This window comes from Solanum dulcamara, chromosome 5 (genome assembly GCF_947179165.1).
Source record: "Solanum dulcamara chromosome 5, daSolDulc1.2, whole genome shotgun sequence".
In the NCBI taxonomy this organism is placed as follows: domain Eukaryota; kingdom Viridiplantae; phylum Streptophyta; class Magnoliopsida; order Solanales; family Solanaceae; genus Solanum; species Solanum dulcamara.
Genome location: NC_077241.1, coordinates 79,781,879 through 79,808,341, shown reverse-complemented (window position 1 = coordinate 79,808,341; position 26,463 = coordinate 79,781,879). Strand labels below are relative to the sequence as shown.

Sequence of the window (26,463 nt, the reverse complement as noted above, 5' to 3'; positions counted from 1 at the left end):
CCTTCTTTAAGCTCATAGGCTTAACCAACCTAGAGCACGGTGTGCTTGTATACCAATAGGCTAATAGATCAGATCCGGACACGGCTGTTGCTCCACGGCGATACGGACTCGATCCGCTAGGGTGCAAGGTGTTCTGCTATCGCCCGCCCTGGTTCAAATACCATTTTATCCTACCTTGCTCACCACCTGAGCTATAAAATCATGTCATTAAGGTAAAATGAAAGCTTAAAGCATTATTTCAAAATGTCAAAACATGTCATTGTTGATACAGTTTAAAAAAGCAAAGTATCAATTTCCTCAGTGAAGAAATCAATATAGGAATTCTAATATAGATATCAATGTTTGGTGCCAATGTCCTACAAAAGAAAGTTGAGTCCTTTAATAGAGGCAATAACTATTGCCTGTTGGCAATGGCTAAAATAGCACTCGAATTTATTTCGAATATACTTCACACACTTAAATTAGAAATATGAAAAATCAAATGTAAACTAGCTTCTTGGAAGAAGGCCTTACAATTCAATACAAAATCTATTCTAGCACTCAACAAGTCTGATAGGGAAACCATGTTCCTTGCTAATAATAGCCTAACAACATTAGTATAGAGTCGTTTGGGCCGGATGATACTGGCCCAACAGGTCCATTTATCATTAGTGTAAAATTCCCCAATGTTTTAATAGCATGGAGTAATTTGGTACTTTGAAAAATATTTTACTTGCGTTATTTTTATTTTTTTTGGAATAGAAGAGGAATCGCTGCAAAGTTTAAACATAGCCATTGCCAAAATTCCCATTGAGCGACATAGAGGATGAGTTCCCACGACATACGCCGTCCGTTCAAACGTCCGGCGATCTCCGACCAACAAAGACGCCGTGAACTTTCATTGCTCCGGCAGTCCCAAAACCGCCACGACGCTCAGCTACAAGCACGTCGTTTAGCTTCCACTGTCCTCTCTCTTCAATCCACGCAAGACGACTACAAGTCCGCTTCCGAAGAGCAACAACTCGACATAGAAGTAACCGACGAGCTTGAATCCTTCCCGGAAGAAACCGACGAAGATTATAAAAATCATATTGACGCACATGATCTTCGTCAAGCTACCAAGCTGAGAGGACATGAAGCTCGGTTATGGTTTGCGAAGCAGCTTATGCTTCCCGAGTGGATGATTGATGTTCCAGATAACTTGAATACGGATTGGTGATTTCTTAACCAGATTCTTTTTTTTATAAAAATAAATAAATTTATGTTTATTAATAACATTTCCATATTTATATATTCAATTTTTTCTATTTATTAAATTTTAATATTGCACATTAAAGTTGTAATTTCACTTAAAAGTCTCTAAATTTTGATGCTTGTTGAATGTTTGATGTTAACAGTTACGGAAATTGAGGTCATAATGGCATTTCAACTTTGTATTCTTGGATATAGTGAAGGTTCAATTTTTGTAGAGATTAGGTCAAAATTGAATGTTTTTTTGCTTGAACTAGACAATACTTTATACTTTGTTTATTCTACTTTGATGCCATGGTTAACTGCATCTTAGCCTACCACAAAAACTTCTCTTATTTGTTGGACAATTCGTTGGGACTGTATATTTGCCGTGGATTCTTGCTTGATTCAAACTAAACAAATACAATCAACCACATTATTAATCTTAGGTTGAATATGATGTGCAGGTATGTATTTGCTAGGCCTGCTGGAAAACGATGTTTTGTTGTTTCTTCAAATGGAACAACAATCAGTAGACTGCGCAATGGAATTCTCCTGCACCATTTTCCTTCTGCTCTACCCAATGGTGCCAGGACTAACAACAGTAAATCTGCTCAATCATACTGTATTCTTGATTGCATATTTCACGAGGTAACAATTGAAACTTGTAACATTGTTGCTCGTACTTTATTCTGTATATCTGAAATATTCTGCACTGTCTTTGTTGTGGCAGTCTGATAAGACATATTATGTCATTGACGGTGTTTGTTGGGCGGGAATTTCATTATACGAGTGCACTGCCGAATTCAGATTCTTTTGGTTAAATAGCAAGCTTGCTGAGACGGGAGCTTGTGATGCTCCCTCAACTTATCATAAATATAAATTTAGTGCTCTTCCTGTCTACAACTGTGACCAAGAAGGACTACATACAGCTTATGCAGGACAAGTTCCATATGTCAAGGATGGATTACTGTTTTACAACAAGTAAGATCTTTTTTGCTGCTTATCTCTCATTTGCTTAGTTGAAGGCCATTTAATACAAACTATGAAATGATTTGCTCCTGAAGTTGTTAACTCTTCTTCTTCATCCATTTCACTGATAAAACAAGGGTGGTGGGTGGGGGGGGGGGGAAAGGCAAGCATATAAGGAGGTGATTCAATAAGTAAGGTTTTCTTTTGACTAGTCCTTACTTCCTTTGACCATTAAAAGCTTTTCACATAACGGATAGCTTTTGGTGTGATGTTTCAAGTTTTATACATGAGAAGACAAGTTGTCCTTTTTTTTTTCTGTGTTAGTCTTGGATGGGCGGGCTTTCTAAAACTTTAGAACAAGTGGATTACAGTCAGACTATTCTCCTCCATTATTCCTCTTGTGACTCTAGGCCGGTAAAATTAGGTTCTAAGAAGATTCGTGGAATCAAGATTCTCAAGTTTCCCTACAAATCCTAATTTGTAATGCTTTATGCAGATGAAAACCATGCATATGCTCACGAATTAGTGTTCTATTTTGTGTTTGGCATGGACACTGTATGGCACAAGTGGGACACAAGTGCGACATGATTTGATTTTTTTTCATTTGAATTTTGGGACTCCAAGTCCATGAAGTTGAACTCTAGAATCACTTTATAAAAAAAATTAAAAAAAGAAGTTGGACCCTTTACTTTGAGTTGTTTGGATCCATTCTTTTCTGGTTTATATAGGTGTTATGCTGTATGAAATTGATTTCATATTTTTATAGGTATTGAGATATTTCTTGTGGAATATCTTAGGGTATACACAAAATCATATGAACATAAAATAATGTGTCCTAGTACCAATCAAAATAAATAAATATATAATATTGTGTCCTTGTGGAATTTTGATAAGGTGTGCCCCTCTTATGCTTCATAGAATATAACTATGAAGCATGGTACATCGATTCTGGTACAAAATGAAGTTTTTATGTCCTAGTGGTGTTGTGTCCTCTAATTTTCGGAACTTCGTTCATACTTGACATGGGTGCCCACCAATGGTTCAATGTTCTGATCCCTCATTTGTGTAATGCTTCAACTTCTTTAACCACCATGAAGGAGAGAAGCTCAAGAGAAATGATGTGGTTGTATGAAGAATAATCCGTATTCAAGTTTAGGAAGTTGATGACATATATCATTTATAGCTACTAAGATGTTTTCTTGCAATATTCTAGGTTCTATAAAAATTATATAAATGTATAATATTGTGTCCTAGTGGTGTTGTGTCCCTCTGATTTCAAAACCTTCATTTCATACCCAAGACAGGTGTCCTATGCTTCATATTTGTTCTATCTCAATTTGCACAATGTCAGAAGTCAGAACTGTCCTTCAAGTGAAGGAGAGATGATATAGCTGTATGAAGTATGAACAACATAATGTGTTCCAATATAGGAAATAATCATGTCAAGAACTTATTGGTCTTCCACTTTCTTTGTTAGGTTCCACATGCTTTTCCAGGTTCTTCTTATATGGGTGGAGAATATTGCTAAAAGAATTAAGGTGCTTATTCATAATGAGATGGAGCTGTTACATCTGCCGTATGTTAAGCAATTTGTTTGCATATATGTGCGTTCATTGGAAATGAATATCCAGTTGAGGTGCCTAGAATTACGTGCTTTCTCAGCAACTTAACCAGCTCCACTTATCTTGTAGCCTTTCAAAAAAAAAACCTATTCCACCATTTAGTTCTAACTTATTGTGCACTATTCAGTTATGCTGCGTATGGATGGCACTTAGAAGTTGTTTGTGAACAGCTTGATCCTTTTCTGGATTCACTTGTAGGTTATCTTGCCTTTTCCCCTGTACTGTTCGTTTTAATGGCTACGTGAAACTGTTACCGATCATGGAACTAGAATACAACACTCACATGATTGGTTATATTTCATGCGTTGGACCATGACACTCTAGATGGTCTATGCTGTCCTAGTGTTAAATTGTCTAGTTTTTTCTGTAGTTTCTCAAGCATCGTGAATAATCAAAACTTTAAGTTTCTGTACCTCATGGCCTTCGGAAAGCTCAAGGTGATTTTTTCTTCTTTCATTTGATCATGATCTTAATTTGTCCACTCCGCTCAGGCATGCACAATATCAAACAGGAAATACACCTCTAGCATTGGTTTGGAAGGATGAGCATTGTAGTCAATATGTCATTGATACAGACAATAAAGGACAAGTTCCAAGTCAACAACAGGTAAATTACTCTCTGTACTTTTTTGATTTTGTAACCTGTTAATGTAGTCGAATCTAGGATTTCTAGAATATGGGTGCCCCTAACTAATAAAGGGAGGAAAAAATGTTTTAAGGGAGAATTAATCCCTAGACCTCTAGATAAATAACTCAACATTCAACTAAGTGCACCATTTAGACTTCTTGTAGTATGGGTGCCAACAAATAATATTATACCAATTTTAGAAATTATATACATAAATGCCTAGTCTTACGGAGAGACCACGAGTTCATGTTTCTAAATTCGCCCTTGGCTGTTAAAGTCAGGTATGTCATCAATAAGGTCATGCAAGGATTGTAAAACTAACTTTCGGATGTAACATTGTATACTAACATCCAGAAGTCACATGCTATTCGCGTCCCTATTAACCAACTCCCAGCTAAGAACCAACTTCCAACTCAAACCGAAACAAATGCAAACTGATTGGAATACAAATGAATTATACAAATTAGAAGTGTTGAAATACCCAAACCTTAAGTTGAAGAATCCAATTGGACTGCTTCACCAATGAGATCGTAATTCCAGGATTGTTTATACCAAATTTGTTGTATTATTTTTTATACCACTCTAGTCTCTATGTGGGATAACAATCCTGGGATTGCTAACCCCGTGTATAAGACAACTAAATGATTCATTTGCCTTTTTGTAAATCTTTTTTCCCAATGTCTTTTAAGAAATCCAATGTTAAATTGGAAATGAAAGTGAAATCTCTATAACAGGGCTACACATATGTATTTCTTTTGTTGTACAACCAGGTAGTTTTGGAGCTCCTGGATGATGGCAGACTGGCTACATCTGATGACCCTCCTGTCATATTTGGTTGCTTGCTTGGTGAATTCATTCAAAAGGTTTGATCATATTATTATTTTTCTCTTTATTTAATTGCAATTAAAAGGAGGAAGGATAGAGAAGAGATGTAAGAAAAGCGCTCCTAATCAGCTTTCTCAATCCTCTGAAATTGGAAGAGGAAGTATCACTCCCTCTTTTGGTACCAAGAGAGTGTAAATCATTACAACTCTTTTTCTCTCTCTCCTTTTCAATTTTTTTCCTTTTTTCTGTGTCATGTCTTGACTTGTTATCCATTACTGAAATCTGTTCTCATGGCGTTCAGACAGAACTTCACCGTGGAGATCTTATAAAATTTGCTATAGGTGAAGGAGGATTAACTGTTGTTGACAGTAAATTGGAGAAGGCTGATCTGAAATACCTGGGCAAATCCAATCGTGCTCGTGCTTTTGCTGATAGTTGCTCGAAGGTTAGATGGTGGATTCAGATTCCATGCTCTCTGTAGGAATTGCTGATTTTATTACCCAGTTTAAAACTTTAATCACTCAAATCTGGTGTTGACAGTTTCAGTACTCTGCATTTGTCATTAACATCCTCCATGCAAATTATTCTTGAATGCAACAATATAGGAAAGGAAGAGAAGACACAAAAAATAAACACAAAAAGCCTAACGATGGGTCACAAGTGTGGGAATATACTCTTTTTGGTCATAATTAAGTCTCCCTGCTATATTTTATGGTACCATGCCATGTACGTATTATGGTCTTAATCTATTTGTAGATTTGTCAGTTCATTGCATGATACACTTTGTGATGTGTCTCCACTGTTTAAATGGAATTCGTTTCACAAATCAAGTCCTTGTAATCATTGTGATGTGTATTTTGACATAGTAACCTGGTTTTGTTTGTCAGGTCTTGTTCCAGCACGCAGCTCGGTATTCTCCCCTGAGAATTGAGCATCTTTTTGCATCAATCAGTTCATTTGTTGAAGATGGAGATTCAACTCAAGATGCAGAGATGGCTGGTTAAAGGTGCCATGTGCAGAAAACGCTTTTCAATTAGCCATATAAACTTGCATGGTTATGAAATTAACCGAGTGGTGGGCATGATCTTTCTCGCCTACATTTTTTCTTGTTTTGGACGTGTATATCTCACCACAGAAGTAACATTTTGCATCATGTAAGATGAGAATAATGGTGCTAATTAGTAGAAAAGAATATGTCGTGTTTTAACTTCATCCAACAAGGGGTTTTCCCCGGCTGAAATTTAGACGCTTTTCCTCTCATCTTGTCTGCCTTTCTTCATAATTTGGGCACACTAAACTTTTACATAAGAAAGATTAATGGGCTCTAAAAGTCCCTCGCTTTCTGAATGCAGGCACACAGCTGAAATTTTTCTCTGGTGTTAAATAGTTCATCGTTGAGGTAATGTTGTTCAAACAGGGTTAAAATTTTGGTGAAGGCAGTGCTGAAGGTAACAACAGTGGATACAAAAGAAATGCACATGGCTTTACTCGTTTTTGGAATTTGGTATTGTTTCTTTATGAACAGCTCCAATTCTCTTTTCGATGTTTGCCCATGGAAGGAGATTAACAATCCAAGTGAAATAGCTGTGTCTAATTTGTGATGTTGGGATAGATTTTAGAGCTTCACATCAGAGCTGGAAAACTGTATTCAGCCAGAGGAGTGAATAGATTTGCTAAAACCAAAGATAGTGTACATTATGGCTTCTTGTATTGTATTGGTGCCAATTCCAACAAATTCTGTAGCTGAATGTTTTGCCCTAGTATACTTTTACAGTTCGATTCAAGATGCAAGAGTGGTTGGCTCACAACCATCGTGAACACAAGCTAAGACATCTTTATAGTCCCTTGAGACGGTGAAAGAATCATAAACTTTTCCATCCCTACTCTTTTTGTATTCAAAAAGTAGTGATGAATGATTAAATGCTGTGAGCTTGACGAACCCCCAATCGTAATCCCTGTAAAGACTCCAACTGGTATTAATTGGGGTGAATTCTGATAAGTGGCTCCCTCCGCCGCCCACAACAACATGGATTGTTCCATTGACAATACCAGAATAGTGTGATCTTTCCGAGTTCACACATTGGTTCTGCATCATAAAAAAGTGAAAACAATGAGAATGGATTTATGTTGTAGCCATGCCATGGGTAATGGTTCACATGCAACTAGCTGTTCTTCAATCTTTTTTCATGTTTTTGCCTTTACTTGAGAAAGATCCAGACATCAATCCAGGTAAAAATGTCCTTGTCCATTAAGTTAATTGGTTAGTTTCTTTAGTTTTGAAGACGAAGCATAATCAGATTATGAACGACTCCCGTCACACTTTCTTGTTACATATGGATTATTGGTGAAGGAAACAATAAGAGAAGCCAGAAAACAAAGATGTTATGGATTCACAAAGGGAAATGTTTCATATAATCAAAAGACCCTTTTCTTTCCTTTTATTCCGGTCGTTTCAATTTGTTTGTCCTACTTTTTTTTTAGTGCGTTTAAAAAAGAACGTCTCCTTCCTTTTTAGCAACTCTTTAATTCTAACTTTTCACATGACATGTTTAAGATCACAAGATTAAAGTACATTTGACATATTTTTAATTTAAGACTATAAGATTCAAAAATATTATTTGCTTTCTTAAATTTCGTATTAAATCAAAATAAGACAAGTAAATTGAAACGAAGGGAGTAATTCTTTTTATGCAAAGGAGGTCCTATATTATACTTCATGCTCTTAAAACAAGAAAGACTAGAATGTCTGATGAAATGTAAACGGGACCATCTCAAGAACCATACTCTCAATAAATTGTATTTGCCTTTATCCTTTTCAAGCTATCTCAAAATAATGTCCGTCTTTCTAGAAAGGGAGATGCCAAGAACAATGATATAAATTAATGGAAAAAATTCAAATATGCCATTGAATTTTGAGATAAGGTTTATTTGTGCCATCAGTTAAAATTTTAGGTCATCTATGTTATTGCAGTTTGAGAAAAAGTTTATCTATGCCATTATTTTTTAACTCGGGTTTTGTAAAACCACCCAAATAATTTTTAACATTTTTCAATTGGAATTTTGAATCAAATGTACGTTTTTTGCTCCTTCTCCTTCAAGAATACACGAAGAACATCAACAATTTCAAATTTTCAACTTCTCCAATTTTTCACGAAATCACCTCAAATTTCAATAGTAGCATTCCTTCGAGTCAGATATCAAAACTCAATATCTTTTAAGCTCGATTCAACCTAACCCAAAAAGACACACTTAAAATTTCTTCAAAGTTTCAAAACTTTAACCTACTTTAATGATAGAATATTCTCCACAACTCCAAATCACTTAAAATTTTGAACATAGACATATTGAACTTTAACATAGTGTTTTTTGAGTCTACGTTCAAAATTTCAAGTAATTTGGAGTTGTGGCGAAAATTCTACCACTAAAGGAGTTAAAGTTTTGAAACTTTGAAGAAATTTTAAGTGTCTTGTTGAGTTAGGTTGAATTCGAGCTCAAAAAATATTGGATTTTGATATCTAGCTCGGAGGGATGCTACTATTGAAATTTGAGGTGATTTCGTAAAAAAATGAAGAAGTTGGAAATTTGGAGTTCTTGGTGTTCTTCATGTGTTCTTGGTGTTGAAGAAGCAAAAAAAATACATTTGATTCAAAACTCCAATAGAAAAGTTTAAAAAGTTGTTTGGGTGGTTTTGCAAAATCGGAGTTAAAAAAATAATGGCATAAATGAGCCAAACTTTTAACAGATGGCATAAATGAGACTTTTCTCAAAGTTCGATGGCATATTTGAGCCTTTTCCCATAAATTAATTATCTACATGTAATAGCCGAGAGCACTTTGGGTGGACTTTTCCATCTTTGGTTTTGGAGACCCAAAGTATAGTGCTACTATCCCTATAAGTTTATTTAGGGGTGACAATTGGACGGGTTGGGTCAAATTTGAACGGGTCATAATAGTTAAGACAATAATTGGGTCAAGACCTGACCCAACCCAAATTAGTTTGGGTCAATATGGATTAGGTAATGGGTTATATAACAGGTCAAGACCCAACCCAACCCAATTTTTACTAAGCTTAATTGTTTTATTTGTTCTTTCAAACCATTTTAGTACCTAATAATTTTTTTTCTTTATTATGACTATATATAACATATCAAATTGAAAAAAAAGTTTTTTAAAAATATTTTTAAAAGATTTCTCATGAGCCAATTCGGGTTACATATCAATTCATTTTTTATGGGTTGAAATGGGTTGAGCTAATGAATGGATGGGTCAATACACAACCTAGTGGAATCCCACAAGTGGGTCTGGGGAGGGTAGGATATACGCAGACCTTACCACTACCTCATGGAGATAGAGAGGTGGTTTTCGAAAGACCCTCGGCTCGAAAGTCACAGTTCTAAGTACGAGAGAAAAAAATAGTATATATAGCATAAAGAAAAAAGAAGAAAAGAAAAAATAATAAATAAATTAATAAAAAGTAAAACTAGAAATAAAAATAAATAAAATGCAATGCAAAATTTACAAGATAAGAACAATAACTATAACAAAGTACTGCAATAATCAAAGGCAATAGCAACACAACTATAAAGGCACGCCTAGACCTACGACCACCCTAAATCGACAAACGGTAAAACACCACTCTATCTTTATTAGCCTTCTACCCTAATCCGCGACCTCCACTCTTTTCTATCTAAGGTCATGTCATCAGTGATATGGAGTACCGTCATATCTTGTCTAATCACCTCTCTCCAATACTTTTTCGGTTTACCCATACCCCTCCGCATAACCCCCATATCCAACCGCTCGCACCTCCTAATTGGGGCGTCGACACCCCTCCTCTGCACATGCCCAAACCATCTCAGTCTCGCTTCTCTCATCTTGCCGACCACGGATGCCAAGCTCACCTTCTCCTGAATAACCTCATTCCTGATCTCTCCTAATGTGTCCACACATCCATCTCAGCATCCTTATCTCCGCAACATGCATCTTATGGACATGAGAGTTCTTTATTGGTCAGCACTCCACTCCATATAACAACGCTGGTCTAACAACCATTCTGTAGAACTTACCTTTAAGTTTAGGCGGTACCTTCTTATCACACATGACTCTAGAAGCTAGCCTCCATTTCAACCATGCTGCCCCAATGCGGTGCGTGACATTATCATCGATGTCCCCACTACTCTGGATGATGGATCCAGAATATTTAAAGGGGATAGGTTGGGTGGGAAGCCTCACTTCCCTGTCCTCTTCATCCATCGCAACACTAAATTTGCACTCCAAGTATTCTGTTTTGGTCTTGCTCAATCTGAACCCTTTGGACTCCAGCGTTTATCTCCAACCCTCCAACCCATCATTAACTCCGTCCTGAGTCTCTCAATCAAAAGTATATCGTTCGCAAATAGCATACACCATGGAACCTCCTCCTGAATAAACCATGTCAACTTATCGATCACCAAGGCAAAAAGAAAAGGGCTCAGCACTGATCCCTGGTGTAGTCCCACCTCAATAGGAAAATGCTCTGAGTCACCTCCCACCATCCTAACCAGAGTCTTGGCTCCAACATACATGTCCTTTATCACCCTAATATACACCATCGAGACACCTTTAGCCTCCAGACACCTCCAGAGAACATCCCTTGGAACTTTGTCATAAGCCTTTTCAAGGTCAATCTATGTTGCTCGGACCCGACACTTTTGCCGCCGTACACGTGTCGACAAGACACCGACACGGGTTTGGGTACAAAATTTGTGTCAGATCCAGTCAATAGAGATCGGACACTTTGACCGAAATTCATGACCACATTAAAGTAAAATTTTGAGATTATGATTTCTCAAGATAACAAAAAGTAGAGATTTGAAGACATGGGATGGCATACCTTCAATATTATGTAGAAAATTTAACTAGTTTCTCTATCTCTGTTTCAGGTGTCTTCAACATTGTTTGCTTAGCAGAGTGGTCGACTTGCCTTGCGTGTATGCAGCAGGTGGGAAGGGCTTGAATAGGTCCATAATTTTTCCTATTTTGATTTTCATGGTTGCTGGGAAGAAGACAGTTTAAAGAAATTGGGGAAGATAACTGAGTCAACCAGCTGGGGAAGATGACTCAGTTTCTTTTTATTCTTTCGAGAGTTTGTTGTTTTTGGCTTTTGGGTGTGCATTTTGAAACACTGGTATAATGAAGAGGTGGATAGTCATGTGCACATTATTTACAATATTATTTCATCTAAATTTTGTCCCTTATTTTAAAAAAAAACCCACTAATGACCTACATAAACCCAATTGAACTTTTAAATTGAATCACATGTTTGGTACAAACTACATGTAAGTGCTTCCACAAAAAGCTCTCATAATCTAGGCATATTCTTGTAGCTATATTATTAGAATTTTGAATTATTTTTGCCGAATCCCCGCACCCATATCCGTACCCGCGAATCTTAAAATTTAGATCATTCTGAGTCCGACCTCTAGATCCATACCCGTATATCCGACACCCGCACCCGAGTCTGAGCAACATAGAGGTCAATGAACACCATATGGAGATCCCATATTATTAGTGAAGGGAAAAGTTTAAGTTTTTGCTCCAACATGTTGAGAGGTACAATGCAGTTTCGATTAGGCCATATATACTATCATAACTATAGATGTTATTTCTAGTACTGAGTTCTATACAGTTAAGAAATACTTGGACTTCAGAAAGTAATTGTATGATTCAACATTGAAAAGAATTAGCAATGCTTACCTGATAAATGGGACAAGTTCTTTCATAGTTATGAACATGACCATAAAATGCAATATCCACTTTATACTTCTGCCAAAGCCTCTGCAAGCTTTCCCTTCCCATGGGCTCCTCAAATGAGCCTTCTAAGCCGTACCATTTGTCTGAAGAGTAACCAAGAACCCGATGAGCAGCAAATATCAGCCAAGGCTGCTTCTGTCTGTCTACTGACGCAAGACAATGTTCAATAAATCTGTATTGCTCAGACCCCTCTCTCCAATCATGCTCACTGTCTGCTATGCAAAAGTGAAACATGCCATAATCTGTTGAATACCTGCAATTGGGATACACAAGGTCATATCAAAATGTAAGAAGCTGACTGAAGAGGGTGTTCTATAATATTTGCTGAAGCACATTCCTAATATATAAGATTCAGTTCCATTGAACAGAGAGTGAAATGTAACTTGCTCATTTCTCACTTCCACCATCCCAAAATAATTTCTTAATTTGTTTTTTAAGAACCAAACTTCAACATATTCGTCTATAACTTCTAAAGCATTTCAACCATGTGAAAAGTGCAAAATGACCAAAAAACAATCAACTCATTTCATTCACTAAAGAGACTGGACAAATTAAAACCAAACAAGAACTTTGGTTCATGAAACGACTAGAAAAAGTGCACATGTACAAACTACTCTTCAGCACAAGCACTTGAACTTCTTCTTTTGAGAGGAAGGTAATCGTATTATAGAAACAGCACTAAGGAAGTGCTGAAGTATTTACAGGTTGAGCAAAAACCAAAAAAGGAACCACTTTCTAATCTTAAGTTTTATAGGGATTTCTAAGAGGCTAAGAATTGATTCTGCATCATTAACAAACTGCTCCTTGCACCAAAAAGAGAACAAAAGGAACTTGATCTGTTGGATTGTTTCAGTGTATAAACTTGATCTGTTTGATTGTTTCAGTATAAGCACTCAAACAATCCTTAAAGTCCCCTCTTTTGCCAATACAGAGAAGTTACGCATCCATTTTGTACTTGTCACAACTGAACCTGATTCCTTTTTTTCTTTTTTCTTTTTTTTGGGGTGGGGTGGGGGATGGGATGTTGCTGGGAGAGCGAGAGAGAGGACTCTAAACAGAAAATTCTCCAGACCTGCATGTCACATATAACGAAGGACACAGAATAGTTTATTACCAAAAGTTAGCTCTATTATCAGCAGGAACATAAAACATAGTCTGAGCTAGCACTCCACATTCTCCACCAGAGTCCATAACATCATAGAAGGAACCAGTTCCAGGCCAATCACGCTCATGATTACCACTGCATGAAGTTCAGGTATATATCATAGAAGAATAAACAGAGAAAAGCCAAGATTGAAGCTTAATCACAGACAATAGTGTTAAGGACGTGAACCTTGCAATCATATAGGGTACGGTTGATGCAATAGGTTCCACTTGTGCAGTAAATTGGTCCCATTGTGATATGTAACCATTGGCATAGGTAATGTCTCCTATATGGAAAACAATGTCAATGTTTTTAAGGTCATTGATGAGTTGGTCCGTTGTATTCAGTGAGCCCGGCTGATAATTACTATACTCATTTGAACCATCACGCTCTGCCTGAAAATCACTATGCAGTTTAGTCTTGTGATTTGCATATTGACAAAAAAAAATGACTGGAGTAAGGTAAAGGAACAAGACAAAAACACAAGATTCTGTAAATCCAGTCTTCTTCTCAAACGGACAACTACAATAATAATCCACCAAAAGGGTCTATTGATATTCACCAGACCATTCAATGAAGCACACTTCTTCTAGTCGGTAAATGGTTGGTGATGCTTTTGTAAAATGCACTAAGTTACTCTAGAATGGACAGAGACTAAGCAAAGGGAAACCATAAGAGATTATCGCAACATTCAGCTTATGTCAGTGAGAGGTAATCCTACAAGCAAATTTCTAGATTAGCATTAAGTGTTCAACAAAGGAGAAAAAACAAGCTTAGCCTTTGGCCATCAATATAAAATATAGAAGTTAATTTCTATTCAAAAGTAAATGACTGATGCCACATGAAGTGGCCTTACATTCTTATAGGATCAGTGGTAACACAAGAATAGAATTAGTAGTTTATCAGATCAAACACATTCTAAAGGAAATATGATTTAAATGAAGAGACTACCGTTCAAACATTAAATGGTAGTATATGAAAAGTTTGTTGGCTTGAAAAACTACTCACATACATCTTAAACTCGAATTAAAATGCACTTAGTGAAGTGCTTCAAAGCAATTTCGTACAAACCTGGCATCAGAGTTACTATTAAAATGATGCTTAAAATCTATTCCCGGAAAACATTTTTTTTAAACTAGAAAATATTCTTTACATAAATCTGAGAAATCAAGCTTTTTAGGACCAAAAATTGAACCTTCGCTAATATCAGAACATAATGATAGTTGAATGGATATCAGACTAGTCCTCCCAATATAACAATTTGAATGACAATTCTGGGACATCGAGAGTGATTTACTCACTATTATAAATTCATTTTTACAAGAAATATGTTTTTAGTATTGATACTATATCCAGAAAGAGCAGAGAAATTGATTATCAGAAAGAGCAGAGAAATTGATTATCAGACTTTCAGTAATTGGTAATTGAAGTTACCTTTCCCATGTCTCCAAAAATTATAACACGCTGCAATGAGTCTTGTCCTGGATATGGTGATGATCTAAAGGAATACATCTTACTCCACACGTAGGAACCATTTGACAACATGTGACCCATCTTGTATGTGTACCTGATGTATTTATCATTTCATTGAACACAAATATACATGAACTAATATCAAGTAAAAGTTTTATCCCAGATGCAATACAATTTGTACACAAACTTACAAGGTGCTTGGCCACAGATCCTTCATGAAGCTAGTGTGTATGAACCCTGGATCACGCCACCCAACTGTTCGAGCAGGTGAACCTGAAGTGTACATAAGAGAAGTATTAATGCATGCTGATATATCTCACTGGCTCGCAAATAATGGAGCAAGATATAATGAAAGAGTAGTTGGTTAAATTGGATAAAACTTTATCCAATGATTGCAGGAATTGATTCTCCTCCTCAATTAAGCTTAAATATCATGATTTCTAACCCTTCAAAGTTTCATTGAAATTCTGATGTCCACATTCATGGAGAATCTTTGTAGACATCCTTTACTGAAGATGTAGACACCAATATTCTGTCTTATATATAGACCATAACCACATGCAACATCAGTCAGTAAGAGGAATATGGGACAGAGCTCTATGCTAGTTCTAGTGTCAGAAAGTGGAAGTGCATATGTGTAATGACCTTGAGGGTGATTTTCGAAAATTTGTACAAAACACGCGTGAACAGTAACACGCGTGAACAGTAACTTTTTGGGCAGAAAATGCCCCTTTCTTCCCATTTCAATATTTTTCATCATTTGTTTGAGTTCTTGAACTCCTTGAGGTGATTTGAGAAGAGATTTTTGAGGCAAAGTGTTGGGTAAGTGATTTTTGACCTAAAACCTTCCTTTTTCATTAAGTTTTTGACGATTTTAACTCTTAAATTTTAGTTTCAAACCCCAAAAATCTTTGTTTCTTCCCTAATCCGAATTTAAGGAAAATTGTGATTTCCAACTCGTTTTGAGCTCTATTTTTATGGGTTTTTCAACCATGAGTTCCTTATTACCAATAGAATGGGATTGTTCAATAAATTTCCAGATTTGACCCTTTTCGAAAATAGTTAATTTTTGGACCATTTTACCCCCGGTTCCGAAATCTATCAATATGGATGTCATTGGACTCCTTGTGACGTGTATGTTTCATTGTTGATAGTGGGTTGTCATTCCGGGCGCTGAATTCGAGAGTTGCTTGTCCGGTGGAGGTATTCGAGTGCGGCTTCGGCAATTGAGGTAGGTTTGGCTATCTTTCTTTGAGATTGAGATGGGGTAATTAGTCATTCATATGTTATAGACTTTGGGATGGGGTTGTAGTATGAGTTGAGAATGTTATATATATATTGTGATGTCCGTGTGGAGGCTTATTTATTAATGTGTTGCCGTGACGGGGTTTATTTGTATTACATAGCCCGTGTGGGGGCCTTATTTGTTATCTTATTTGCTTTGAGAGCATGTGAATTATGATTTGCCTAAGAGAGAGGCTTGAGTATATTATTTGACTTGTGATGCCGCCTGAGAGATTGAGTTGGGGGTTTTGAGCATACTTGGGTATTGAAATATTGTTGAGAAAGGGGTGAATATTTAAATGAAAGTGTGTTCTTCCCGTTACTATTTATTGAGGGTGAATATCATGTGTAGGTTAAGTTTTGAGAACTTTGAACCTTATACCACATGTGAGTTGATTATTACTTCCATGCATATGTGTTTTGATGCATTCATCCTCATTCATCATATCATGAAACATGGGAAGTTGAGAAATATGGAAATTCCTTTTGAGAAAGAAAATGAAACACCTTTAAACCTTTGTATCTTGAGTCCCTGACCGAGGCAGTTTTCCGACAGGGTAGTGGATGCATTGTGATCCCAACCTTTGTATCTTGAGTCCCTGACCGAGGCAGTTTTCCGGCAGGGTAGTGGATGCATTGTGATCCCAACCTTTGTATCTTGAGTCCCTGACCGAGGCAGTTTTCCGGCAGGGTAGTGGATGCATTGTGATCCCAACCTTTGTATCTTGAGTCCCTGACCGAGGCAGTTTTCCGGCAGGGTAGTGGATGCATTGTGATCCTAACCTTTGTATCTTGAGTCCCTGACCGAGGCAGTTTTCCGGCAGGGTAGTGGATGCATTGTGATCCCTTGACCACGAGGAGGTGGCAAGGATAATGAGATATTGTGATTGAGTTATATGGTCTGCAAGACCCCCATGTGTCCTGCTTGGTAGCACAGCTCAGCAGGTGTATACGACAGGCTGTGCGACAGTCTTGATTCCACCGTACCACCACATCATTGCATCATCATATTGCATTGCATTGCATTGATATTTGTGTTGCTTGAACTATTCGATTAATTGTGATTATGAGTTGTTATTATGGGTTTACTTTACTCGTGCCACTATATATATAAACTGGCGGCACCGATGCCGAAGTGGGACTTTACTGTATGCAGGTGGAAGCGTTCCTTAGTTTATTTCATAGGTTTGATTAATTCCTTATACTCAGTCAGCTAAAACCTACTGAGTACATGTGAATTGTACTCACCCCTACTTCTGTGTCCCTTTTTGATGCAGATACTAGTCGGGGTACCCCACGTGGCAGTTAATATTCTAGCGGATTGTGTATTCTCAAATTAGTGGTGAGGTCCCAGAATTCGGATCGTCACTAGTCTATCTTTATTTTTCAGTCTTTTGTATCATTCAAAGACTTATGTTGTATCTTCAGATTCGAACCTTGTATTAGATGCTCTTTATACTTATGACACCAGGTTTTGGGATAATTTCTTCATTGTTTTTTTTTTCTTTTTATTTAAATCGTGGCATCACTTTCCCCTTTGGGAGTCTTGTATGAGTTTTATTTTTAGGGTTACACATCAGATTGGGTTTTGAGATGTGTGCCATCATGACCTCAGTTTTTGGGTCGTGACAATTGGTATCAGAGCACTAGGTTCACCGGTCTTATAAGTTAAAGAGCAGGGTGTCTAGTAGAGTCTTGCGGATCGGTACGTAGACGTCCGTACTTATCTTCGAGAGGCTACAAGATACTTAATAGGAGAATTTCTTTCTTTTTACTCCCTTCGTGCGATTTATTCATATCAAGTGTTATTTACCTCTGATCTATTCCTTCCGCATTAAAAGTAACTGTCAGGTTCGAAATATCGGCTCTTGCTTAAGGATGATTTAGTGATGCCTATTCGAGCCTGATTATGAGTATGAAGATGTGGAGCAACAAAAAAAAAAGTATGGAAGATGGTCGGTTAGACTTTGACAGTTAGATTTCAAATTTTAGATATCTAATTAGCCCACTTTGGATTCCTTTGAGATCTGTGGTTCCACCTATGTCTTCTAGCGTTGCTATGTTTATGTTAGACCTATGTCGTCAGGGTATTGTCTCCCAAGTTTGAGGTTATCACTATTGAGAAGGCTTATATCGTTTTGACCAAGTGTCAGGACAGGTTGTTCAAAATTGGGTATCTTGAAGGCACATGGAATGTCTTATTTCTTTTTATAATTGCGGGAATGGCTAAGAAGTGATAGAGGTCTGTTCTTGCTCATAGACCTGTCGGTCCTCCTATGATGAGTTGGGAGTAGTTTACTTAGGTTGTTTTGTGATGGTGAGTTTGAATAAGGGGCAAATATGTGATTCTTCTTCTATTTAGCCAGGGTCACAAGTTGTCTGCAATACACCAGTTTTAGTTGTTTGAGGTGCTTCATGGAGTACTCGAGGTGGTGGTTGTAGTGGTTCACAGGCTAAGGGTGACCATTAATTATGCTATGCTATACTAGGTAAATTTGAGGCAGAGGCCTCTGATGTGGTTATTACATGTATTGTTCTGGTTTGCCATCATTTTACGTCAGTATTATTTGACCCAGGGTCTACCTATTCTTATGTGTCGACTTATTTCGATGTGGGTATTGATTATGTGAGTGAGTCCCTTATTGTGCCTATTACTATTTCTACCCCAATAGGTGAATCTTTAGTAGTGGATCGGGTATACAAGGGATGTTTGGTGATATTTTCGGGTAGAGAGACCCGTGCAGACTTGATTTTACTAGACATGCTTGATTTTGATGTGATATTGGGTATGGACTGGTTATCTCCTTATCATGTTATATTAGATTGTTATGCAAAGACCGTGACCTTAGCTTATCCCGGTTTACCTAGCTTAGTATGGAAGGGTAATCCGAGTTCGTATCCTAAGGGGGTGATATCTTATATTCGTGCTCGTCGCTTGATGGATAAGGGTTGTTTGTCTTATTTGGCTCATGTACGTGATCTCACCACGGAGTCATCTCATATAGAGACTACGAGGGTGGTGAGAGAGTTTATGGATGTATTTCCTACAGACTTGCCGGGAGTTTCTCCTGACCGTGATATCGATTTTGTGATTGATTTGGAGCATGACACTAAACCCATCTCTATTTCTTCTTATCGGATGGCTCCGGCAGAATTGAAAGAGTTGAAAGAACAATTGGAAGATTTGTTGAAGAAAGGGTTTATTAGACCTAGTGTATCACCGTGGGGTGCACCGGTTTTATTTGTGAAGAAGAAAGATGGTACTATGAGGATGTGTATTGACTATCGACAGTTGAACAAAGTCACTATCAAGAACAAGTATCCTCTCCCTCACATTGATGATTTATTTGACCAGCTTCAAGGTGCATCGGTGTTCTCAAAGATTGATTTGAGGTCGGGTTACCATCAGTTGAGAGTTCGGGAATCTGATATCCCGAAGACTGCATTCAGGACTCGTTATGGGCATTATGAGTTTGTGGTTATGTCCTTCGGGTTGACTAATGCCCCGGCTGCTTTTATGGAGTTGATGAACCGGGTATTTCGACCTTATTTGGACTCGTTTGTGATCGTGTTTATTGATGACATCTTGGTTTATTCCAAGAATGAGGCGGATCATGTTAGGCACCTGAGGACAGTCCTTCAGAGATTGAGAGAGGAGACGTTGTATGCAAAATTCTCCAAATGTGAGTTTTGGCTTGAGTCCGTGACATTCTTGGGTCATATAGTGACCAAGGATGGTACTATGGTTGATCCAGCCAAAGTTGCAGCGGTTCGTGATTGGGTTAGGCCTACTTCGGTTACCGAGATTCGGAGTTTTATTGGGTTGGCAGGCTACTATCGTCGGTTTGTTCAAGAATTCTCTTCTATTGCAGCCCCATTGACTAGGCTAACTCAAAAGACCGTGGCATTTCAGTGGACTGATGAGTGTGAGGCGAGCTTTCAAAAGCTCAAGGAATTATTGACTTCAGCACCTATTCTAGCCTTACCGGAGGAGGGCGTGGCATTTATTGTGTTTTGTGATGCTTCGGGAGTCGGTTTGGGTGGTGTATTGATGCAAAAAGGTAGAGTTATAGCTTATGCTTCTCGACAGTTGAAGGTACATGAGAAGAACTATCCTACCCACGACTTAGAGTTAGCAGCGGTGGTGTTTGTTCTGAAGTTGTGGAGGCATTATCTCTATGGAGTGCATTGCGAGGTCTATACTGACCACCGTAGCCTTAAGTATATCTTTTCTCAGCCGAATCTGAACATGCGGCAGCGTAGGTGGTTAGAGTTATTGAAAGACTATGACATTACCATACTTTATCATCCGGGAAAAGCTAATGTGGTAGCGGATGCCCTGAGTCGCAAAGCATCTAGCATGGGTAGTTTGGCCTTTCTTAAGGCTGTGGAGAGGCCTTTGGCATTGGAGGTTCAGTCATTGGCTAGACAGTTGGTCCGACTTGATATTTCTACACATCATGGTATTTTGGCCTTTGTGGAGGCTAGGTCTACTTTGATGGACCAGATTCGTACACACCAGTTTGAAGATGAAAAGTTGAGGGCCATTCGAGACAAAGTGTTAAGTGGTGAAGCAAAATCAGCCTCTCTTGATTCGGAAGGAGTTTTGAGGATTAATGGTCGCATTTGTGTGCCCAAGGTTAGTGAATGGGTACGTATGATATTGGAGGAGGCTCATTGTTCCAAGTATTCAATTCACCCGGGAGTGGCAAAGATGTTTCATGACTTGAAACAACACTATTAGTGGTGTGGCATGAAGAGAGACATTATTGATTTTGTGGCAAGTGTTTAAATTGCCAACAAGTGAAGTATGAGCATCAGAAATCGGGTGGTCCTATGCAAAGGATGCCCATTCCTTAGTGGAAATGGGAGTGTATCACTATGGACTTCGTGTCTGGATTACCCATGGCATTGGGTAAGTATGACTCTGTCTGGGTGATTGTGGATCGATTGACCAAATCAGCCCATTTCCTTCCGGTGAAGACTATCTACAATGCGGATCAGTTAGCTAGGATCTATCTTCGTGAGATTGTTAGGCTGCATGGGGTGCCTATCTCTATTGTATCGGATCGGGGTTCAGTGTTCACCTCTCACTTTTGGAAGGCATTACAGCGTGGTTTGGGTACGCGGCTAGAGATGAGTTTAGCATTTCATCCCCAAACCGATGGTCAGTCCGAGCGGACTATTCAGGTGTTGGAGGATATGCTTAGGGCCTGTGTGATTGATTTTGGTGCCCGATGGGACCAGCACTTGCCCTTAGCAGAGTTTGCCTATAATAACAGTTATCACTCCAGCATTCAAATGGCACCATTTGAGGCATTGTATGGTCGTAGGTGTCGATCACCCATTGGATGGTTTGATTCTATTGCGGTTGATGCATTGGATACTGACTTACTTAGGGATGCTGTGGAGCGGGTACGTTTGATTCAGGGTCGACTATTGACAGCTCAGAGTCGTCAGAAGAGTTATGCTGATAGGAGGGTTCGTCCCTTAGAGTTCATGGTGGGTGATTGTGTGTGGCTTAAAATATCGCCCATGAAGGGTGTGATGAGGTTCAGAAAGAAGGGCAAGCTTAGCCCAAGGTTTGTTGGCCCGTTTGAAATCCCAAGGAGAGTAGGTGGAGTGGCGTATAAGTTGGCCTTACCCCCAAAATTGTCAGCTGTCCATCCGGTGTTTCATGTTTCCATGCTTCGCAAGTACATACCGGATGAGTCTCATGTGATTTCTTATGATGCGCTAGAGTTGAGTCCGAATTTGACTTATGAGGAGGAGCCGACAGTTATTCTAGATAGGCGGCTTCGTAGACTCAAGACCAAGGAGGTCGCTTCGGTCAAGGTGCAGTGGCAGCATCGGCCTGCTGAGGAGGCGACTTGGGAGTTAAAGTCTGATATGCAGGCTCGGTACCCTCAACTTTTTGAGACCCCAGGTACTTTATTTTATCTTATGTTCGAGGACGAACATCCTTTTTAGTGGTGGATAATGTAATGACCTTGAGGGTGATTTTCGAAAATTTGTACAAAACACGCGTGAACAGTAACACGCGTGAACAGTAACTTTTTGGGCAGAAAATGCCCCTTTCTTCCCATTTCAATATTTTTCATCATTTGTTTGAGTTCTTGAACTCCTTGAGGTGATTTGAGAAGAGATTTTTGAGGCAAAGTGTTGGGTAAGTGATTTTTGACCTAAAACCTTCCTTTTTCATTAAGTTTTTGACGATTTTAACTCTTAAATTTTAGTTTCAAACCCCAAAAATCTTTGTTTCTTCCCTAATCCGAATTTAAGGAAAATTGTGATTTCCAACTCGTTTTGAGCTCTATTTTTATGGGTTTTTCAACCATGAGTTCCTTATTACCAATAGAATGGGATTGTTCAATAAATTTCCAGATTTGACCCTTTTCGAAAATAGTTAATTTTTGGACCATTTTACCCCCGGTTCCGAAATCTATCAATATGGATGTCATTGGACTCCTTGTGACGTGTATGTTTCATTGTTGATAGTGGGTTGTCATTCCGGGCGCTGAATTCGAGAGTTGCTTGTCCGGTGGAGGTATTCGAGTGCGGCTTCGGCAATTGAGGTAGGTTTGGCTATCTTTCTTTGAGATTGAGATGGGGTAATTAGTCATTCATATGTTATAGACTTTGGGATGGGGTTGTAGTATGAGTTGAGAATGTTATATATATATTGTGATGTCCGTGTGGAGGCTTATTTATTAATGTGTTGCCGTGACGGGGTTTATTTGTATTACATAGCCCGTGTGGGGGCCTTATTTGTTATCTTATTTGCTTTGAGAGCATGTGAATTATGATTTGCCTAAGAGAGAGGCTTGAGTATATTATTTGACTTGTGATGCCGCCTGAGAGATTGAGTTGGGGGTTTTGAGCATACTTGGGTATTGAAATATTGTTGAGAAAGGGGTGAATATTTAAATGAAAGTGTGTTCTTCCCGTTACTATTTATTGAGGGTGAATATCATGTGTAGGTTAAGTTTTGAGAACTTTGAACCTTATACCACATGTGAGTTGATTATTACTTCCATGCATATGTGTTTTGATGCATTCATCCTCATTCATCATATCATGAAACATGGGAAGTTGAGAAATATGGAAATTCCTTTTGAGAAAGAAAATGAAACACCTTTAAACCTTTGTATCTTGAGTCCCTGACCGAGGCAGTTTTCCGACAGGGTAGTGGATGCATTGTGATCCCAACCTTTGTATCTTGAGTCCCTGACCGAGGCAGTTTTCCGGCAGGGTAGTGGATGCATTGTGATCCCAACCTTTGTATCTTGAGTCCCTGACCGAGGCAGTTTTCCGGCAGGGTAGTGGATGCATTGTGATCCCAACCTTTGTATCTTGAGTCCCTGACCGAGGCAGTTTTCTGGCAGGGTAGTGGATGCATTGTGATCCTAACCTTTGTATCTTGAGTCCCTGACCGAGGCAGTTTTCCGGCAGGGTAGTGGATGCATTGTGATCCCTTGACCACGAGGAGGTGGCAAGGATAATGAGATATTGTGATTGAGTTATATGGTCTGCAAGACCCCCATGTGTCCTGCTTGGTAGCACAGCTCAGCAGGTGTATACGACAGGCTGTGCGACAGTCTTGATTCCACCGTACCACCACATCATTGCATCATCATATTGCATTGCATTGCATTGATATTTGTGTTGCTTGAACTATTCGATTAATTGTGATTATGAGTTGTTATTATGGGTTTACTTTACTCGTGCCACTATATATATAAACTGGCGGCACCGATGCCGAAGTGGGACTTTACTGTATGCAGGTGGAAGCGTTCCTTAGTTTATTTCATAGGTTTGATTAATTCCTTATACTCAGTCAGCTAAAACCTACTGAGTACATGTGAATTGTACTCACCCCTACTTCTGTGTCCCTTTTTGATGCAGATACTAGTCGGGGTACCCCACGTGGCAGTTAATATTCTAGCGGATTGTGTATTCTCAAATTAGTGGTGAGGTCCCAGAATTCGGATCGTCACTAGTCTATCTTTATTTTTCAGTCTTTTGTATCATTCAAAGACTTATGTTGTATCTTCAGATTCGAACCTTGTATTAGATGCTCTTTATACTTATGACACCAGGTTTTGGGATAATTTCTTCATTGTTTTTTTTTTCTTTTTATTTAAATCGTGGCATCACTTTCCCCTTTGGGAGTCTTGTATGAGTTTTATTTTTAGGGTTACACATCAGATTGGGTTTTGAGATGTGTGCCATCATGACCTCAGTTTTTGGGTCGTGACAATATGCGCCTCGAACTCTAAAGTGTGTGTAGTTTACTCTAAAAAGGAGTGTAGTTTTTTGTGCATGCTTAAATATGTTTACAACAGGTTGAAGCTGCAGGCAGAAAATAGCAGAATCTCTTTATCTAACTTGAGAGCTTTTGCAAATGATTATTACAGAACAAAGAAGCACCTGATGCAAAAGCTAACTATGGATTATCTTCCTTAAATAATTATGATATTTTTCCCGTATTTTCTTACATTTGAAACACAACGTCAAACTAAAAAAGCTACTCAGGTCCAATGAAGCCACTAGGGACTGTCACTCCCCAAAAAAAGAAATGTTTGAGACCATCAGTTGTTCTTTAGCAAATATCTCTTGATCATTATGTTTTTGAGTTCTCAACAAGTTGTTTTACCCCCTTGGAAATATGCCTGGGAGCACAAACAAAGACAACTGATTCTAACGTGACTGCTTCCCCAAATTATCAATACACATGGTGAATCTTAAAGTTTGTGATTGGTAAATAAATCCATTTTACTTTCCATATTTATAAAATGTCTTATGATATATGTTGTCAATAAATTGGAACATACCACACATTGTATTTCTATCAAATGTCAATGTTCCTGCTGGTGAGCGATGTTGAGGATAACCTTTTCGACCCCATTCAATGAAAGGAACAGCTTCGAGTAAATTATAGCCGCTTGTCCAGGTCAATGTCATCTATGGAAAGAGAAGAGATGGATAAGATTCATTCGAAATTCATTGCACCTTAAAAGAAACTGAAGGTTTATATCATGGTGACATAGCTAGTGTATATATTGCAAGGACAGAGTGTCTTCCTTAACATTAGAGAAATAAAACTGATCATTAGCACCAACTTACTTCATTCCATGATTTCCCCAAAGCAAGCCGTGGATAAAGTGGTGCTTTAGGATTTGGAAATGATATGTAATTTGAAACTCCTACCAGCTTTGGCTGCAACAAATATAATGTATTAAGGAAACATGACAAAAATACAGAAGACTAGCAAATATTTGGGGCAGCTAAAGTGTTTGCAAGTATCATCTATGGTACTAGTATGCAGCACTTGCTTGGATGAAATGCATTGTGGAATTTGAATGCTAAGTTGTATGGAGGTTTTATTTCTGTTTACATTTGCTTTATAACAAATACATCTAGAATTCAACTACATATATTATAAGAACTTTAACATGATTAATGGAAACTTAAAGTAGAAATTTGGGGTGAGAGTGAAAAAGGAAAAAAAGAAGGAGAGAACCAGATGAAGCATAGAGATCAGTTGATTTACTGACATTGGACAACCCGCCTGTAAACAATGCAAAGGAGAAATCTGCCCGCTGATTGATTAATTGGAACTTCAGAGAAGTTTTTCCCGTTTTCACATAATCCGAATTGGAGAAATTTGCAAAGTTGTACTGCCGCAGATACATTATTTTGGTTAGAAAATGCAAACAGCTCTCCTAATTGTTTGAGTAGTTAAAATTATGCTTGAACTGTACTCACCTTTAGTGGGGCTGTACAAATATATGGAGCCTGTTCTTTGTGATCATTTTCCAAATAACATGTGGATCCACTGAGATGCAAAAGGACTACATTAACTCAATATGTAGAGTTCTATTATGAAGTAGCAAATTTAACAAATTATCTGGCAGGACTGGTTCATTGAGGAACTTTATTAATAATAAGGATGCTAAAACTTAAAAATACTAAAGGCGTTTAGGAAGTAGAGATAATACAAAGATGAACATACTTGAAATTTGCTGGAGAGAAAACTCCAACCCAGTCATCATGAGATGGCTTGGGGTTGTCAAGATCCACAGTTATCCATTCAGTGTCACCACCCTGTCATGTTAATGAATATATCATTGCTCAAAAAGAATGAAGATAAAAAAAATAGAATAGAGCAAATAAAATGAGAAGCGTACCTTGGGAGCAAGAATAAATGGATAGACTTTAATGGTGAGTGAGTGATCAAGTGCAAGAGTAGCTCTATGGATTGCTATATTTGACAAAGGCTGCTCCCCACGATGAGCTGAAGCAACACCCACTAAAACCAAAAACAAATTTGCAAAGCATAGGCGAAAACCCTTCATTATTTTTTTTCCTCACTCAATTAGTCTCCCCCCTATCTCGAAATTTAGGCAAAAATGGCCGGCTTTTGCCTTAGATTTCAAGAAATATTGGAGTCAGAGTCTCCCAGTCCATTCCACTCCATCAAAGACATAAAATTTTGGTTTTGTTACATTATTGG

General features: G+C 38.2%; 2 protein-coding genes across 4 annotated transcripts; one reads left to right on the top strand and one right to left on the bottom strand.

Annotated features, from left to right (window-relative positions):
• The first annotated feature begins 691 nt into the window (after positions 1–691).
• LOC129890242 (uncharacterized) lies at positions 692–7,003 on the top strand. 3 transcript variants are annotated; one of them, XR_008766992.1, is made up of 8 exons: positions 692–1,194; positions 1,677–1,860; positions 1,943–2,193; positions 4,295–4,409; positions 5,201–5,293; positions 5,557–5,700; positions 6,143–6,409; positions 6,608–7,003. XR_008766992.1 is itself a non-coding variant. In XM_055965812.1 (8 exons), exons 1-7 carry the CDS (start codon positions 806–808, stop codon positions 6,257–6,259), a joined length of 1,293 nt encoding a protein of 430 aa, XP_055821787.1. In that variant the 5' UTR covers positions 692–805; the 3' UTR covers positions 6,260–6,261; positions 6,608–7,003. The 3 variants fall into 3 exon arrangements, 2 of the variants coding, with proteins under 2 accessions (XP_055821787.1, XP_055821786.1); XM_055965812.1 differs by having other exon boundaries at positions 6,143–6,261; XM_055965811.1 differs by lacking the exon at positions 6,608–7,003 and having other exon boundaries at positions 6,143–6,515.
• Positions 6,903–26,463, bottom strand: LOC129890241 (probable inactive purple acid phosphatase 27). Its single transcript, XM_055965810.1, has 12 exons — positions 26,138–26,463; positions 25,963–26,054; positions 25,716–25,785; positions 25,505–25,627; positions 25,074–25,166; positions 24,782–24,911; positions 14,855–14,936; positions 14,625–14,757; positions 13,380–13,585; positions 13,161–13,286; positions 11,990–12,299; positions 6,903–7,341 (listed from the first exon to the last, which is right to left on the bottom strand). The coding sequence occupies exons 1-12, from the start codon at positions 26,303–26,305 to the stop codon at positions 7,036–7,038; spliced, it is 1,839 nt and encodes a 612-aa protein (XP_055821785.1). The 5' UTR covers positions 26,306–26,463; the 3' UTR covers positions 6,903–7,035.